The sequence below is a fragment of the Megalopta genalis genome, chromosome 11 (assembly GCF_051020955.1).
Source record: "Megalopta genalis isolate 19385.01 chromosome 11, iyMegGena1_principal, whole genome shotgun sequence".
NCBI lineage: Eukaryota > Metazoa > Arthropoda > Insecta > Hymenoptera > Halictidae > Megalopta > Megalopta genalis.
Genome location: NC_135023.1, coordinates 13,062,900 through 13,077,540, shown reverse-complemented (window position 1 = coordinate 13,077,540; position 14,641 = coordinate 13,062,900). Strand labels below are relative to the sequence as shown.

Sequence of the window (14,641 nt, the reverse complement as noted above, 5' to 3'; positions counted from 1 at the left end):
AGGGAAATTCCGATTTTAATGGGTTTATTTGTCTAATTGGAATTTCGAACCGGGACCGACGACAGCCGGGAATGTCAGCGTCATCGACTCTCGGCATCATCTGGGAACTGACAGGGGAAAAATCGGATGCCGGTATTTCAGGGAACTGTTCATTTTAACTGTTTTTGATCTGTGAAACCGTATTATTATGATAACTACGTAAACGTATATGCGTAATGAACGAGTCCCGGCGGTTGGCAGCTTTCTCGGCGAATTGATGACAGTCATAGATCATTCCGGGATTATCGTATTCATCTCGGACGGGCAGACGCGATGTTAAAGAAGGTTAATCGTGCAAATTTCCAACGGCAAATGGAAAACCGAGACCCGACGGGACCGCGATACGTTTAACCGGAGTTTCACGCATTGTGCAAGCCGACTTTGCCAGCGATTATGACGTAACCTCGGCTTTTTCCAGGGGAGCTCCGGGACAGTTTAGCTTTTCCCAGCAGTCGAGGTGTCATCGTTAACAGAAACACGACGGTTACATCACGCGTCGCGCAGCCGGCGTCATTCGCACCAAAATCTGTCGACGGGTATTCCAACGTGAAATTAACATATTTGTATTTAATTCTGTTCACTCGAGCGATGATTCTGAGGCACCGTTAAAAATTGCTAGGGTAGCGGAGCCGGTTACTGTGGCATCACCAATTGCCGTGCCTTTGGTTTGCTTTCGAGCATAATTAACTTTATATTTAGACATTCGATATCTTTTTATTGAAAAATAAACGAAACAAAAGAATAAAAGAAATTTAATTTATACTGTTAAGTTTAGATTTTGACTGCAATTGGGGCTTCGTAGTGTACATTTTAGAGGAAATAAGAGACTTTTATTTGTTTTGTAAATGTTTCCAAGGAAAATAAAAGACTTTTACTCGTTTCATAAATTTTTTCAAGGAAAATAGAAGACTTCTATTTGCTTTATACATTTTTTCAAGGAAAACAAAAGACTTTTATTTGTTTTATAAATTGGCTTAAGGAAAATAAAAGACTTTTATTTGTTTTATAAATTGTTTCAGGGGAAATAAAAGACTTTTATTTGTTTTATAAATTGTTTCAGGGGAAATAAAAGACTCTTATTTGATTTATAAATTGTTTCAAGGAAAATAAAAGATATATCTTCCAGCACAATAAAATATAATATGTTCACTTTAACTGAAATCTCACTTTTGTATTAAAATGTGATTTTTCCAGGTTTTCAAAACTATCAGGCTGTGTAACAATTACGTTCGCTATGACAAGAGAACGCGAACAGACTTATTACACAACCTGATAGTTTATTGTACCTGCCGTGGATCAGACAAATGATTTTGAAAATTGAGGAGATCGAATTCATTTTGATTTCGTAGAACGTGTATTACACATAAAATAAGAATCCGTAAAATAACTCTGTAAAATAAGAATCTGTCATTTTACTATTAAGGTTCAGTATTATGAGAATACCTTTCCTTGTTCAACCTGAACAGCAATATGTAGGTTAATCAAAATTTGACACGTACAATGCGTGAAATGTCTCGAAAAAAATTCATTACGCTTCAGTCTAATTGCTAGATTGTAGATAATTATGCAAATCCTCCTCATTTCTCGTCGACCATCTGGCATGAAAAAAGAGACCGTAACAAGAAAGAAATCAGAATTGTCACAAGTGTCTCTTTATGTAAACGACTCGCCGTGTGCATTAATAATCCGCGGACGTTGCAAACGCGGGGTAATTACGAAATCATTCAGAATAATCCTGGATACGCGAGAATGAAGTTGGAAGTAATTAAAATTGAAAATGATCTTCAACCTCGGAGCATCGCTATTTATGGCATCGCTCTGGGAAAAAACCTTATCTTTCAGATTAAACATTTCTGCAAAGTAACAAAGCAATGTAAACGCCAAACTTAACATAAACGTAGCGCCATAGGGCGCCAGCTGTAATTACCATGGCGAAACAGGATAAACTAGTTCGGGTTCCCTCAGATTCCACTGCAGCCATCAATTTCAAATTTTCGGAGCACAGCCGGTTATGGTAGCACTTGCTACCATACTTGAAGAACATTTTATCCGAAGATCACTTTAAAAGTGATCGGACTTTATGCAGCACGATCAATGCGTGGAATTTTCTGCACTTTTATTTTCAATGTAAGTGTTATTGCCAATCCGACTGTAGGAGAAATTTCGGAAGAGTCTTTGGTTACAATATGTATTATCCTAAGTAATAAAAAGTGTTTGAATTTAACAGAAATTTAACGATTCATAAATTATTATAAATACATGTTGCTTAGTCAACTTTTAACCGAATTATTTCTTTTCTGTTTTAAATTCACTTTTACATCAACACTTTCATTCTGTTATAAAAGTACAATTTTACCAGTTATTTTATATTTGATTGATAAAAGTTCTAAAGGGACATTTACTTCTCTTATCATACATTTTAAAGTGAAATATAAAAAGTTTATGCCAGTTTTCAATACTTATTTTATCGTACGCTTGCATTGATAGGAAAATTTCACAAAATAAAGAACCATTATGTAAACACTATCTTTTTCCAAACAGTATAACTTTTACCGTCCAATCAGAACTTCTTCCCATTTCCGAAAAGAGAACAAATGTTCTATCTATGCACAAATGTATAAAATAAAGGTTTCAGTGGATTCATTACTGTTTCCCTAGAGCAGAAGAGTTAACCGTGAAAAAACAACAGTTACATCAGGACCGACTGAAAATTTTCCGTTTCGTTCAAGCCTTGTTAACAAAAGTGTAGCAAATCTCAAATTGATCAAAAAAACATGATTCCATATTCAGAACGTTGTTTCATGTACAAAAATTGTTTTAATTGCGAATTCGGACTTCGCGGATATCATCTATTATAAAATGAAAGAAAACTTGAGATATCGAAATGAGAAAAATGCCTGGCCTCATTAAAACGTCAACCGAATGACTTGAAACGGCACGACAGGCGGAGATCGGGCACCGATTCGGTGTGATTCCATTAAAGATTTCAATGTCCGTGGTTTCGGCGCGGTTCCTTCGGCGAACGAACGCACGAGAACTGGGAGCGACGGAACAGTTGTTCGCCGGTTTCGCGACTCCGTGTTTCAATAACGAACGCTCCCGGGCCGGTTTATCCGTGTTTTATTCACCGGCCGGAATATTAATTAGCCCCTGTCACTGACGAATGCTCCGCGGTTCTTCCGAGCGCTAATGTATTCGGCGTAATTAGCCGGCGCTCAGGGCGTCGCTAATAAAGAGAAAATTATTGGATTCCGTTCGCCGATTGAAATAAACGCTCGAAATCGCTTCATTGAAGTCGCGTGCAGAGCACAGGCTGCAGAACCTTCCGCGAAATGCGATGCGTCCGGCGTCAGTTGCGTGAGACATCGGCCGAACGAAAACGTCCTCCTTCGAACGATTTTTAATAAGTCGAAAGTAGAATAATCGACATTCTTGAAGCGCCTCGACACCATCGCTTGCTTCCGCTCGTTTCGCTTTCAATAGCACAGTTTTATGTTTTACTGGTTCCAATATACGACGCGTTATTTTTCGACCGTGGATTCCGCGTGTTTATAGCGTTCTTCAACTTTGAGACACGTTGCAGAGAAACGCTGCAGCAATTATAATTCAATCGAGACTCGATTCAGTTTCTTCGTGACTCCGATGTAAATACTATGCGCTCCGATTCGTCGATTATAAAATTCGTTCAAACGTGGAACTGTCGCGTCGAATCGATAATATTTTTATTAGAATTTCTAGCGACTTGTACGTTCACGAAAAATCAATGGTTTTGCCAAATTGTTGACTACGTTATTATGTTTTATCAAATAATTTGTGAGATTTGTTCGGAGATCCTCGATGTAATGATCAGACAGCAGGTTTTTCCGTGCTGAGCGAAAATTTTCTGAATTTATTAAGTAATGCAGGAACAACGTGGACGTGTAATGCTTTCTTAACAATTGCAATGAATTGAAAATAACGGTATTTTCCGATTCCTTAAATGTTCTCGCTGTTCCACATTTGATCTAATATACCGTCAGGTTGACAAGTATCGCGCCGATAAGTATAAACTACATGTACATACATTCTGATTCGTCGATTATAAATTCGTTTAAAACTGGAACCGTGAATGAGAAGCTCCGGCATCGGATTAAATTCGTCTTAAAGTAAAGTACCGGGCTCGAGCTTCGGTGGCAAAAATATTTACGAGAAGCTTTGACGCCCGTGTATCGCAGTAATCAGGGTTCTGGAGCGCATCGTCGGCGACACGTCGGAATATCGGAACCAGTTCGAATGAAAATATAAATTCTCAATGACGAACAAGATGGCGTGGGCTGCGGAGCGTCTAGAAGTGGGCAGACTTAATTAACGGCTGGACTTAATGATCTGGTTTAATGAAAATTACACCGGATACACGTCACGGATGATGGCTTGTCGCGAGAATATGTAAACAGCCAGGCTGGAAACAATTTGTGCGATTTTCCGCGCGTTCTGTTTCGCGCGTTTTTGAGTAACGGTTATTCGACGGAGCGATCCCGAATGAATTACGGGCTAATTACTTATTCCGGGATGATTTCAGCTCGCATTATGCACGCAAATTAAACGAGAGCATAAAGAGGTTAGAAGCGAAGAATGGATGGATGCTATTAACGAGATCGAAGGCTTTAAGCGTCGCATAAATTAAAAATTATCGGGCTTGAGCAACCTTGAGACGCGTACCCTATCGAGAGTTCATATAAATTTCACGGCGGTCGAATAAGCTTCATTTGCAATTCACATCGTGATGTCTCGGTCGTGAACGATTATTAATATTATCGAGGAATAAATGTCTGTTTACACGGGAAAGTAACGCAAAATAATTATTTGACGTGCATAACTCCCTCGAATTAGTTAACCGGCGAAGGACTGGCAAAGTCTGTTCGCAGAAATGATACACAGGCTCACGTGACTCTCTCGTCGATAGAAGGCATTCACTGGATCGATAAAATTGCGCCGCAACGATATAACCGTGAGCGATCATGAATGAACGGACTTCAATTACTCGCGGGTCTAATTAAATGTCGATAGGAGCCGGCTGATAATCCTGAATACTTATCAGATACCTTTTCCTTCGTTGGCTACCGGAAACTCGTTAACAGTTACTTCTATTGTTAGTCCGTGCGTTGAAGAACCGAATTGAAATGCTCGCCCCGACAGCAACTTTTGCAGCGTGTTCTGTGCAACAGAATAATCGGTTCGCGGATCATCGAATGACGTGAACTTAACGAAGACGAGGGGTTTCGAACGTTTCTATTTAAAGGTCTTGATCGAATCGCCGATTAAAATTAGATTGAATCCCGATGAATATTCGTTCGATATTTTCGTGATTCGAACCGAAAGCGTTCGGCATCCGGGCGCGTTAATAAAAATAGCATTCGTTGAAGTGGATAGAAAATGACGGTGGAAACGCTGATAAACGTCGATCGGTGTTGAGTTCTAATTAACAGCGATAAAACGCTTCTATACAGACCGACGGAGAAATCGTGCACAGCCAATCGGCCGAAACATCGGCTAAAAAGAGGTTACAATGAAACGTCGAACGATTTGGCAACCGATGACGTTATTAACACACAAAAATTCGGTACAACATTTACTAGAACTTCACGAGAATTTCCCAGGATTTTATTCGTCTTGTGCCGAAACAAATAATCGATTTTTTTTCAAACGGAATCACCGCGAAACGATCAGCTGCCTGCTCCATCCTAAAAAGAAAAGTTACGAATGTAATTAAAAGGAGACATGTTACGGAAACAATGGAACATTCTACCAAAGTAATGTATGCAGATTGCATTTCAGAGCAATTATATTCTCGGAGGCCATTAAAAAATAATTAAGAAACTTCCTTCTATGAAGAACACATTTATAAGAGAGAACGATTACAGTTTTCACTTGTACATTTCTTTAAAAAGTCGCTGAACGAGATGGTGATTAAAAACACTCTCACGTTATTATCTGATGAATATTCATCCGAAGGTGGATAGAGGAAGATGTATGGTACAAGAGCAATGAGACATTTTCGAAAACTCGTTCACACCGTGAACGATAATAATTAGAATGCGGATGTTTATGCAGAATCAAACTTCTCTGCATTCATTCTTCCTTCTCCTCTCTCTCTCTCTCTCTCTCTCTCTCTCTCTCTCTCTCTCTCTCTCTCAATTATTATAATATCGATCTTCCTACTTGTTTAAATATTCATTTAGGCCATAATCCATTCATGTTTGTCACAAATGCACGATGTCTGCAGTGTAATTATAACGAAGCGATATGATATAATGAAATAGATAAAAATATAAGACAAAAAAAAATAAGATATCTGTATGACATTCTTAAAGCTTCTTTACAACGATGACAGCGATTTGACTGTGGATCTTTATACAAAATAGAAATTGCCTACATCAATTGTAAGAAAAAGAGGCTATACCAAAATGCGTCTTCTCTTCTAATGAACTGAATAAGTCGAAAATAACATAACAATGTCATTAAATTCTCTTAACGCTTTCACTGTTTTGAAAATTAATTTTAACGCCAATCTATTAGCTGTTAATAATGATAATAAAGTAATCAATATTAGTGCAAGATACACTGACAAAATAATTCAATACTTTGATGCAACGAATGCCAAGAAATCAAGCATTTTTTAAAAGTCGATATTATTCGATGCACTGCAGATTTTATGCAGTTATAATAAAAATAGGTCGAAAACGGTCGCACCGTTTAAACAATGGAAATATAGCAATACACCATTGTCAACATGTAAGTGACTCCAGTTTTTTCAAGGATCAATGAAAGCAAAAAAGAGACATTTTGGGAAACCCACTCGCAAACTAATGATAACAAAGAAATAATTCCTACGAGCTGCGGTGTGTCGCGATAATTGAATATTTTTCGCGTATGAATGGCTCCGCAACGAATCGGCGACTGCGACGAGAAGCGGATTGATTGAACAACCGATCGTGCGTTCCCAATGTACCGGTCGAGGTTCTGCGGTTGACAAATTAACTCACCGAAAATGGGAGTTGTCAAAGTCCCCGGATAGCGGCCGTCCGCTGGAAAAGAAGCGAAACGCCCGCCGTGGTAGGTCTCTCACGTCTGTCAGACGTGACGCGTTTATCTTAAACACTGTTACGTTAAACAGCCGCGGAACTCATTAGTTAGGTAGCCGGCTCGCAGGTCGCGTTACGTGCGGTTGGCTATGCTAGTTGGCCCATTAGCGAAATTAGAAGAGGAGTATTTTAAACGCCGCGTGTAATGAAAACAATTGCGGATTTCATTTAGCCAGTCGCTGCGCCGCGCCGCGCCGAGCCGAGCCGTTTTTCCGTCTGTTCGCCGCTGGATTAGTTTCGGATATTTCTTGTTTGTTCGACCGTTCACGAGGCGCGGAACGTTTTTCAGCCGGCTGCAAGAAGAATCGTTGGCTGATTTAAGGAGAAAAATCGACTCGGCTCGAATCGGATCGGGGGAAACCGTTCCGCGGGCTGATTTGTTGCACTGGAACCGCGGCAATTGCATTGTCAATGGTTAGTTACTTCGTGAACCTGGCTCAGAATTACACGAACGATGCGTTGTTTTATCGGCTGGTGTTTTATTCGGAACTGATAATTTAAACGGTCCGCGTTTAAAATATGCCGACAGAGATTGTTTAAAATCTGCCAACGGATGTGTTCAGAATCTGCGGCGATATTAATCAACAAAATGGACTTTTATAGCTGCGTTTGGGAGATAAGATTGCAGATCTTTATGCAGTTATGTTGCATAAAATTTAGAATACGAAGATAAGTCATTAATATTTTTATTAGAACTTTCAGTGACTTGTAACGTTAAGAAAAGTAAATATTTTTGCTAGAATTTTTGTGGCTTGCGCGTTAATGAAAATCGATATTTTTACTAAATTATAGTAAATGCCTTATTTTGTTTTATGAAATTGTTTCATCAAATTGTTTTATCAAATGATTTGTGAAAATGCAAATTTATTCGAAGATCCACTGTTTTATTAATCGGATTACGGGTCTTTTTATGCCAAGTGAAAATTGCCTGTACTAATTAAATGATAGAGGAACAACGTAGACACGTAATTATTTCTTAATCAGTTTGAAAGGTTGAAAATAATAGAACAGTATTTTCTAAATGCTCAGATGTTTTTATGTAATAAAATAATAATAAAATTGCTATGGGTACAAGCAAATAGAGTGTCGTATGCAATTATCAATACCATAAATTAATACAATGTAAAATATAAAACGCAGAACTACTCAGAGACAACATCGAAAAGTAGCAAATTTTTAAACGTGCTTCATATTCCCATCTCGTTCGACATTGACATTGAAATCGGTGAAGCGACTTCTGTCTCTTACACACTTCACATAAAAATTATTTCGCACAAAGATCCGCAGTCTCTTTACCAAACCAACGCATCGTCGTAACGCTACTACGATCGCACAATCCGTTTCTTCTCTATTCGCATCGAATCGACTAAATCCGCGTTGTAAACGCCGCGAACACGATCCAAGCCAGATAGTCGTGGCCCAATTAAGCCGGCCCGATTGTTTCCGTGACTTCCATATCGTTCGGAAGTGTCAAAGGCGTCGGATATAATGAAGATCGAACGGGTCGCAGCAAGTTCGACAGAGTGAAAAGAGAAAAAATATGGGATCGGGATCGATCTAGATCGGGGCGGGTTTCCGCGAAACAACAGGAAGAAAAAAAGTTGCGAGTTAAGTGGCACTCCCCGCGAGGCATAAACAAGCGTTAGGGACATGAATGGGATCACGTAAAAAACAGATTTCCACCCTCGATCTCGTACACGAAACGTGATTTCAAGCCGTCAGCCCGGAGGAAGGGTGGAAAAAGGGCGTTACGGATTGGGGCTAACCCTGTAAGCGATCCCAGGGGCTCGTCAAGAACGATCTTATGATTGACCGTGTTACGGCACTCCCTGTAGACCATTTTCCGGGTGTATCTTGGAAATACATACGAACGAGAGTGCCTGCCCGAGCAAGAAACAACCGGCGCGGACTATCTTCCAACTATCTGTAACTGTACACTCGGATTCTTATGTACACGCTTCTGCAGGATGACGGGTAAATAATCGGATCATTCGCCGATCAAACAGCCTCGATTCTACGCCCCGACTGAATCTACCAGCGATTAATCTGATCCTTTCAACGAACACGCACGAATTAATGGACCGCGATCGCGGCTCGACACGCTTCCAAAATTTGCAGAATTATCGTCGTCGATTGGTTGCATTAGAATCGTAGCGGCGTAGGTTCATACTTTTCTTATTGCGAGAAACATACAGCGTTATTGTTTACTAATATGTGTACTGTGTGCTGCGATGTGCATTGTTTACTGCCATATTTATTGTTCAATGATCTTGTTATTAAGACAATTCGGAGATCAGCTAATATATCTAAAGTTCATAATTTATTTCACTCGTTTCTTCAACGTTTCGGCATTTATAGATTACTTTTTAAGACGCAAGTCAACATTTTCGAAAGTACGACACAAGTCACTGCGATTCAAAGTCAATTTGCTCGACAGTTAAGATCGATTAGTATCTCTTTGTCGTTAATAAATTCCTGCACGATGAAGAAGATTTATATTTACTGCATGTTTTTGCATTGATTACGATCGCGAAGAGCGTCGACAACAAAACAATCGAATTTTATGCAGTCGTATTAATCCTTCGCGCTACGATTGTTCCTTTTTTCATTGCTACGTTGATCGATTATTAGTACTTATAATAACATCCCTTACAGAACGAGGCAATTTTCGTACGTTGTTGCACGTCTTCGTTCACCTTCATTCTTAGATCTCGATAACAGGAAGAATCTGTTTGAATAACATCTATATTCAGCGGATCACGTACGGAATCTCCGTAACGAATCTGACACGTTGTTATGGCGCAATTACCGGACTTCCGATTCCGTACGCGAAACACAAATTTCCGCGCATGAATTTCGAACGATAGAAATTATGCAAACGCCGGGTATCGCTGTGCCGGTAATTTTTGTATATTCATGGCGACGTAACGATAGCTTTCAATTCCCCTGAAGTTTTCACTCTATCGCGTTCTCCATGAATTACACATAAACGTTCGAAGCCGAGCATTAGAAGCGGCGAGCAAAAATATATATTCATTTCAATCAGCATGTTCCGCGCGCGACGTTCTTTATCGCGACACAGAAATTAAAAATGCGGAGCGAACTATGCGATGCCAGCGGTTAGAGCCGCGAAATATCGGATCGCGGTGAAATCGTTCGCGTCGGAACGATCTTCTCGTTCTTTCCCGGCAACGATGAATTATTCTCCGCGCGCGCGCGTGTATGTATGTATGTGTTCTAATGATTGAAAGAAACCCGAGATCGCGAAAAGCGCGGCCGCGCCAGTCCCGGCGACAATATTTCGGGGTCTAATCTCATTGACGTAAATAGCACTGTCAGTGGCACGCGGTTTAATTCGCATTGTAAATTAGACGACGGCGTGGACGCTGGCCGGCAAGGCTACCGTTCGTGCCTCAAAATTGCGGCTCGCGGTGCGATAAGCATGCAAAATATCCGAGAAAGAATGCGGCAACAAATGCGTGATTGCCTTTCGGTTCAAACGAAAAGTAAATTATCGGCTGCCGCGAACATGAGCGTGCACACGCGCTCGGGACGATGCTGTTTTCGTTTCGTTCGATATTTCGTCTCCGGCCTCGTTCCACCGTAAGAGTGGAACAATCGAGAGAACGAATCGAGCGACAGAGGGGCGTGAACGTCGTCGCCTCGGCATCTGGCTGCGCCAGACGATCGGAGACAGAATTAACGGTGAAGCGACCTGGAAAAGCACCTACCTTTCTTCTCCTCGTCCTCGTTGGCGTGAACGACACTGTGATGAAGATGATGGGCGGCCGGATGGTGGCTAGTTATCGCTGGCACTAGAGGGTGGTTCCCCAGCGCCGGATGCGGATGATGAGGATGATGATGGCTGAGGTACCTGACTGCAGCTGCGGCCGCCTGATGCTGGGCCTGCATCGTTTGAACCTGACTTTGAACCTGTCCGAGGACCGGGTGATGCGGTGGCCATCCTGTCAGATGAAACGGAAACACAGGTGTCGCCCTCTGGAAGAGCCTGGCCGGCGTCAGCAGGGAACCACCGGAACCAGCGGAACCGCTACCAGGAGGCACTGGGAAGGACAGACCACCTCCTGGTTCCAGGACCATGTTGGGTACCAACTTGATGACTGGCTGTCTCTCCGCGGGAGAGGCCTCACTTCCTCTGCATTTAAACACCTCTGTCACCGATCGATGCTACTCCGCCGACGTTTATCGGTCCTCTGTGCTCATCGGAACCGATCCAGTTCGCTGGCAGCCTGCTCCCAGAACGTGTCGCGAGTCGACGCGCAAAGGTCTTTAGGATTCCAGTAATCAGAGCGGATCGCGGCTTCTTTGTTTACATCTTCTCGAGCCCGGCAGCACTCGCTCTGCGGTTAGCTCTTTGTTTCGCGGCCAGTGCTTCCGGTCACGTTCACTTTGGCCATCTGAGATCGTCGTTGGTTCGCGGGATATTAGCGGCCGGTGTATCGTTACGAGTGGTCGAGGAGAGCTCGCGTGGAAGTGGTCGGTTCAGGTGCCGTCGGAAGGTGAGCTCTCGGGCTGTTTCGCCTTTAAACGACGAATCCCCGATCGGACGTGGACGAATAGCTTCGAATGTGTCTCGACAACGACATAGTACCGCCTCCTCGACTATACCCCGAAAATCGATGTCCCCGAGAGTCCTCTCCCAGGGTGCGACATTCGAATCACCGAGCCTGGCGAAGGTTGCTTCGTCGCGCACGGTTGACACGGGTCAGTCTCGATAGTTCTACGGCTCGCGCACAATAACAATCCTCTCGAAGTGTCACTGGAGTCACTCGAATGATCTCTCGTCGACTGTCATCGACGCGAACGCGCGCCGTTCGAGTCCGGATGCTGGTCCCTGGCCAGCGAGTCCTCGACGGTACGTCTTCGGCAACGGCGCCGGGTTCACGGAACAAGAAAAGTCACCGAGGCGGCTGGTCCCCGTTGACGGGGACACCGGTGTAGCACTAGGTAGATCAACACTGGCCCGGCAGAAGCTACGGGGCCGCACCTGGGGACTTGCGTCGCGCGGCCGTCACTGACGAAAACACTGATCAGCTGACGTGATCGGGAACGCGGGTCCGGTCCGACGGGTCTGTTGCGGCGAATTCGGCCACGTAACCCACGAATTCCTGGGATTCCTAGCTGGCAAGGGTCCTGTTAGTGTTAGGACCACTACGGCACGAGCCAACGGCACAGCACTATCTGCCTGGAGAGTCAAGTCAACGGCTCCCCTCTGCACGCGGAGCCCAAACTGGTTTCGGTCTCCGCCCACCGGCTGGGGATTCGCCGGCCGGGTGGTGGGTTCACCGGTGCCACTCCATTCCCGGCCAACCGGCGCGGACGGATTACGGCCGGAGCCACGCCCCGCGGACAGTTTTTTAGCCCTGGAATTGAATCGACGCCCCTTCCTTCCAGTAATGGAGCGGCGGTGGGGATGAATCAATTGGTGGCTGCCCTGAAACCGGCCGCAAGATGGCTCCTCCCTACCCCACAGCATTCGGGAAATCACCCCTGCCGTGGACCCTCTCTGCCGCGGCCGACCTTAGTCTCTAATTCGAGCCGCGGATGCACTCCTCCGTCTTCGAGCGGCGAAATTTTCACCTAGGAAAAATTGGGTGTTCCCGGCTGCGCCTTCGTCTCCCGATCGCAGAGTGGTCCTCCCGCGATATTTTAAGGGACACCGTCGCGAATACTTGCCAACGGATACTGATCGGCGAATCGAGGCTCGACCGCGATCGCCAGCGCGCGAAGGCAACAAGAAGCCTGCCTTGCTCGTCTTCCAGGGAAGCAGCTCGACAACGTTTCCCTTTCTTCGCGATCGGTCTCCGACGATTGTTGTGCTTCCACCACTCCGCGCGGCCCCCACCAGACCTCTGCCACCCCTCCAGCCCTCGAGGGCACGATCCTCTTTTAATAAGAGGAGCTCGGAGCTCGGAGGCGTTAAGTAATTACATCTATTCTCTTCTGGGGAGGAAATTACCTGCGCCTCGGGGTGGGAAAAATTAGGAAATTAAAATTAACCCCCGCCACGAACGCCGAGCTGTTCCTCCTCCTCTACACCTCGCTCGCCATTCCTGTCCTCCGTTCTATCTATCTATCTCCGTTACCTCCCCGCCCCTCTCTCTCCTCTCTCTCTCGCTCTCTTCCTCTTATCTCTCTCTATTTCTCTATATTTCTCTCTCTCTTTCTCTCTCGCGGTTTCTCTCCCGAGCTCTCCCTCTCCGTCGGTCTTTCTCTCTGTCTCTTGGCTTCGCGCACTCCGCTGGAACTCTTCGTTCTCGAATTTAGGAGGAGCCGGCGGCCATTACCGCTTACGTAATCTTTTTACAGTGGCGGCAGCACCTTGTTAAGCAAAGTTATTTAGCGCGCGACGCCGAGTTTGCCCAGTTGTCGGCGTGTCCCCATCTATCCGAGTCGAAAACTGCCGTCTTCCCATCTATTTCGAGTCGAAAACGAGCCTCCGCGACGATTCTTGATCATTTCGCTATCATGCCCCGGCCAACGAGCGCGTCTCGCGTTTTTTCGCGGCACACGTATTCCGTGTAATCCTCCCTTCTTGAAGAAGAGACTTCTCCACCCTCGGCGGATGTCGTCGAATTTTGTAAAAATCGTAAGCTGCGTCTAACCGGTTCCCGCAGATTTTGATTATGTCGCATGAATTTTCTGAGCTCGATTTGCTTGTCAATGATTTCTAAAATAATAAATTCTGATACGACCAGTAAGGGAACATTTTTTCATGAAGAACGGTGATTGCTCGAATTCGAATTTACTGTGAAGGAATTTGACACACTTTTAAGAGCCAGAGAAAATATATAATCGTTTCAATTGCAGATCTAAGATGCTCGATTTCTTGCTTAACGTATAATTCTAATTTTATGCTATTGGTCGAGGTTATTATTAAGTGTCGAATAATATAGTGTGAGTATTTAAGTTTATTATTTTGAATCATGCAAATCACTCGTGAAATCTTCGTATCGATGAAAACGTTGTTAACACTAGATTTACGAAACCCGTCAAAATGACGGGTCACTAATATTTTAATTTAAGATTATTCATACCGTAAAGATACATTTATGAGTTATTTATTCAATTTATATGTTACCTACGGCAAATGTTACAATAATACTTGATAAAAATCAGAATAAATGTCTTATTATTACTTTTATAAGCTAATATAAAACAGCTGTTTTTTGCTCGAATATAACCGTAAATCTAGTGTTAAAAATACTTCAAAAATACTATGAATTTACCAGTGACTTTTCTAAAATATGTAAACTAAAGGATTTTGCAAAAACGAGCGACTTGTTTCAACCGAGAACAATAATGAACACTGTTGAAATCACTCTACATGCAAAATTTTGAAAATTCTATTAAAACGAGATACGATTCTTAGATACCACGTTACAAATCACGGTAAATAAATTAACGCGCGATAGTTGGTCGAAAATGAACGAGGAAATTTTCCGATACAGCGTTCCGCG

General features: G+C 43.3%; 1 protein-coding gene across 1 annotated transcript in view; it reads right to left on the bottom strand.

Moving 5' to 3' along the window:
• The window catches only part of LOC117226178 (uncharacterized), an 80,835-nt gene extending 66,410 nt beyond the window's left edge, over positions 1–14,425 (bottom strand). Inside the window, exon 1 of the mRNA XM_033480252.2 lies at positions 10,892–14,425. Within this exon, the coding sequence (XP_033336143.1) occupies positions 10,892–11,261 (370 nt within the window). The 5' untranslated portion in view covers positions 11,262–14,425. The remainder of the gene's footprint in view (positions 1–10,891) is intronic.
• Positions 14,426–14,641: the final 216 nt, after the last annotated feature.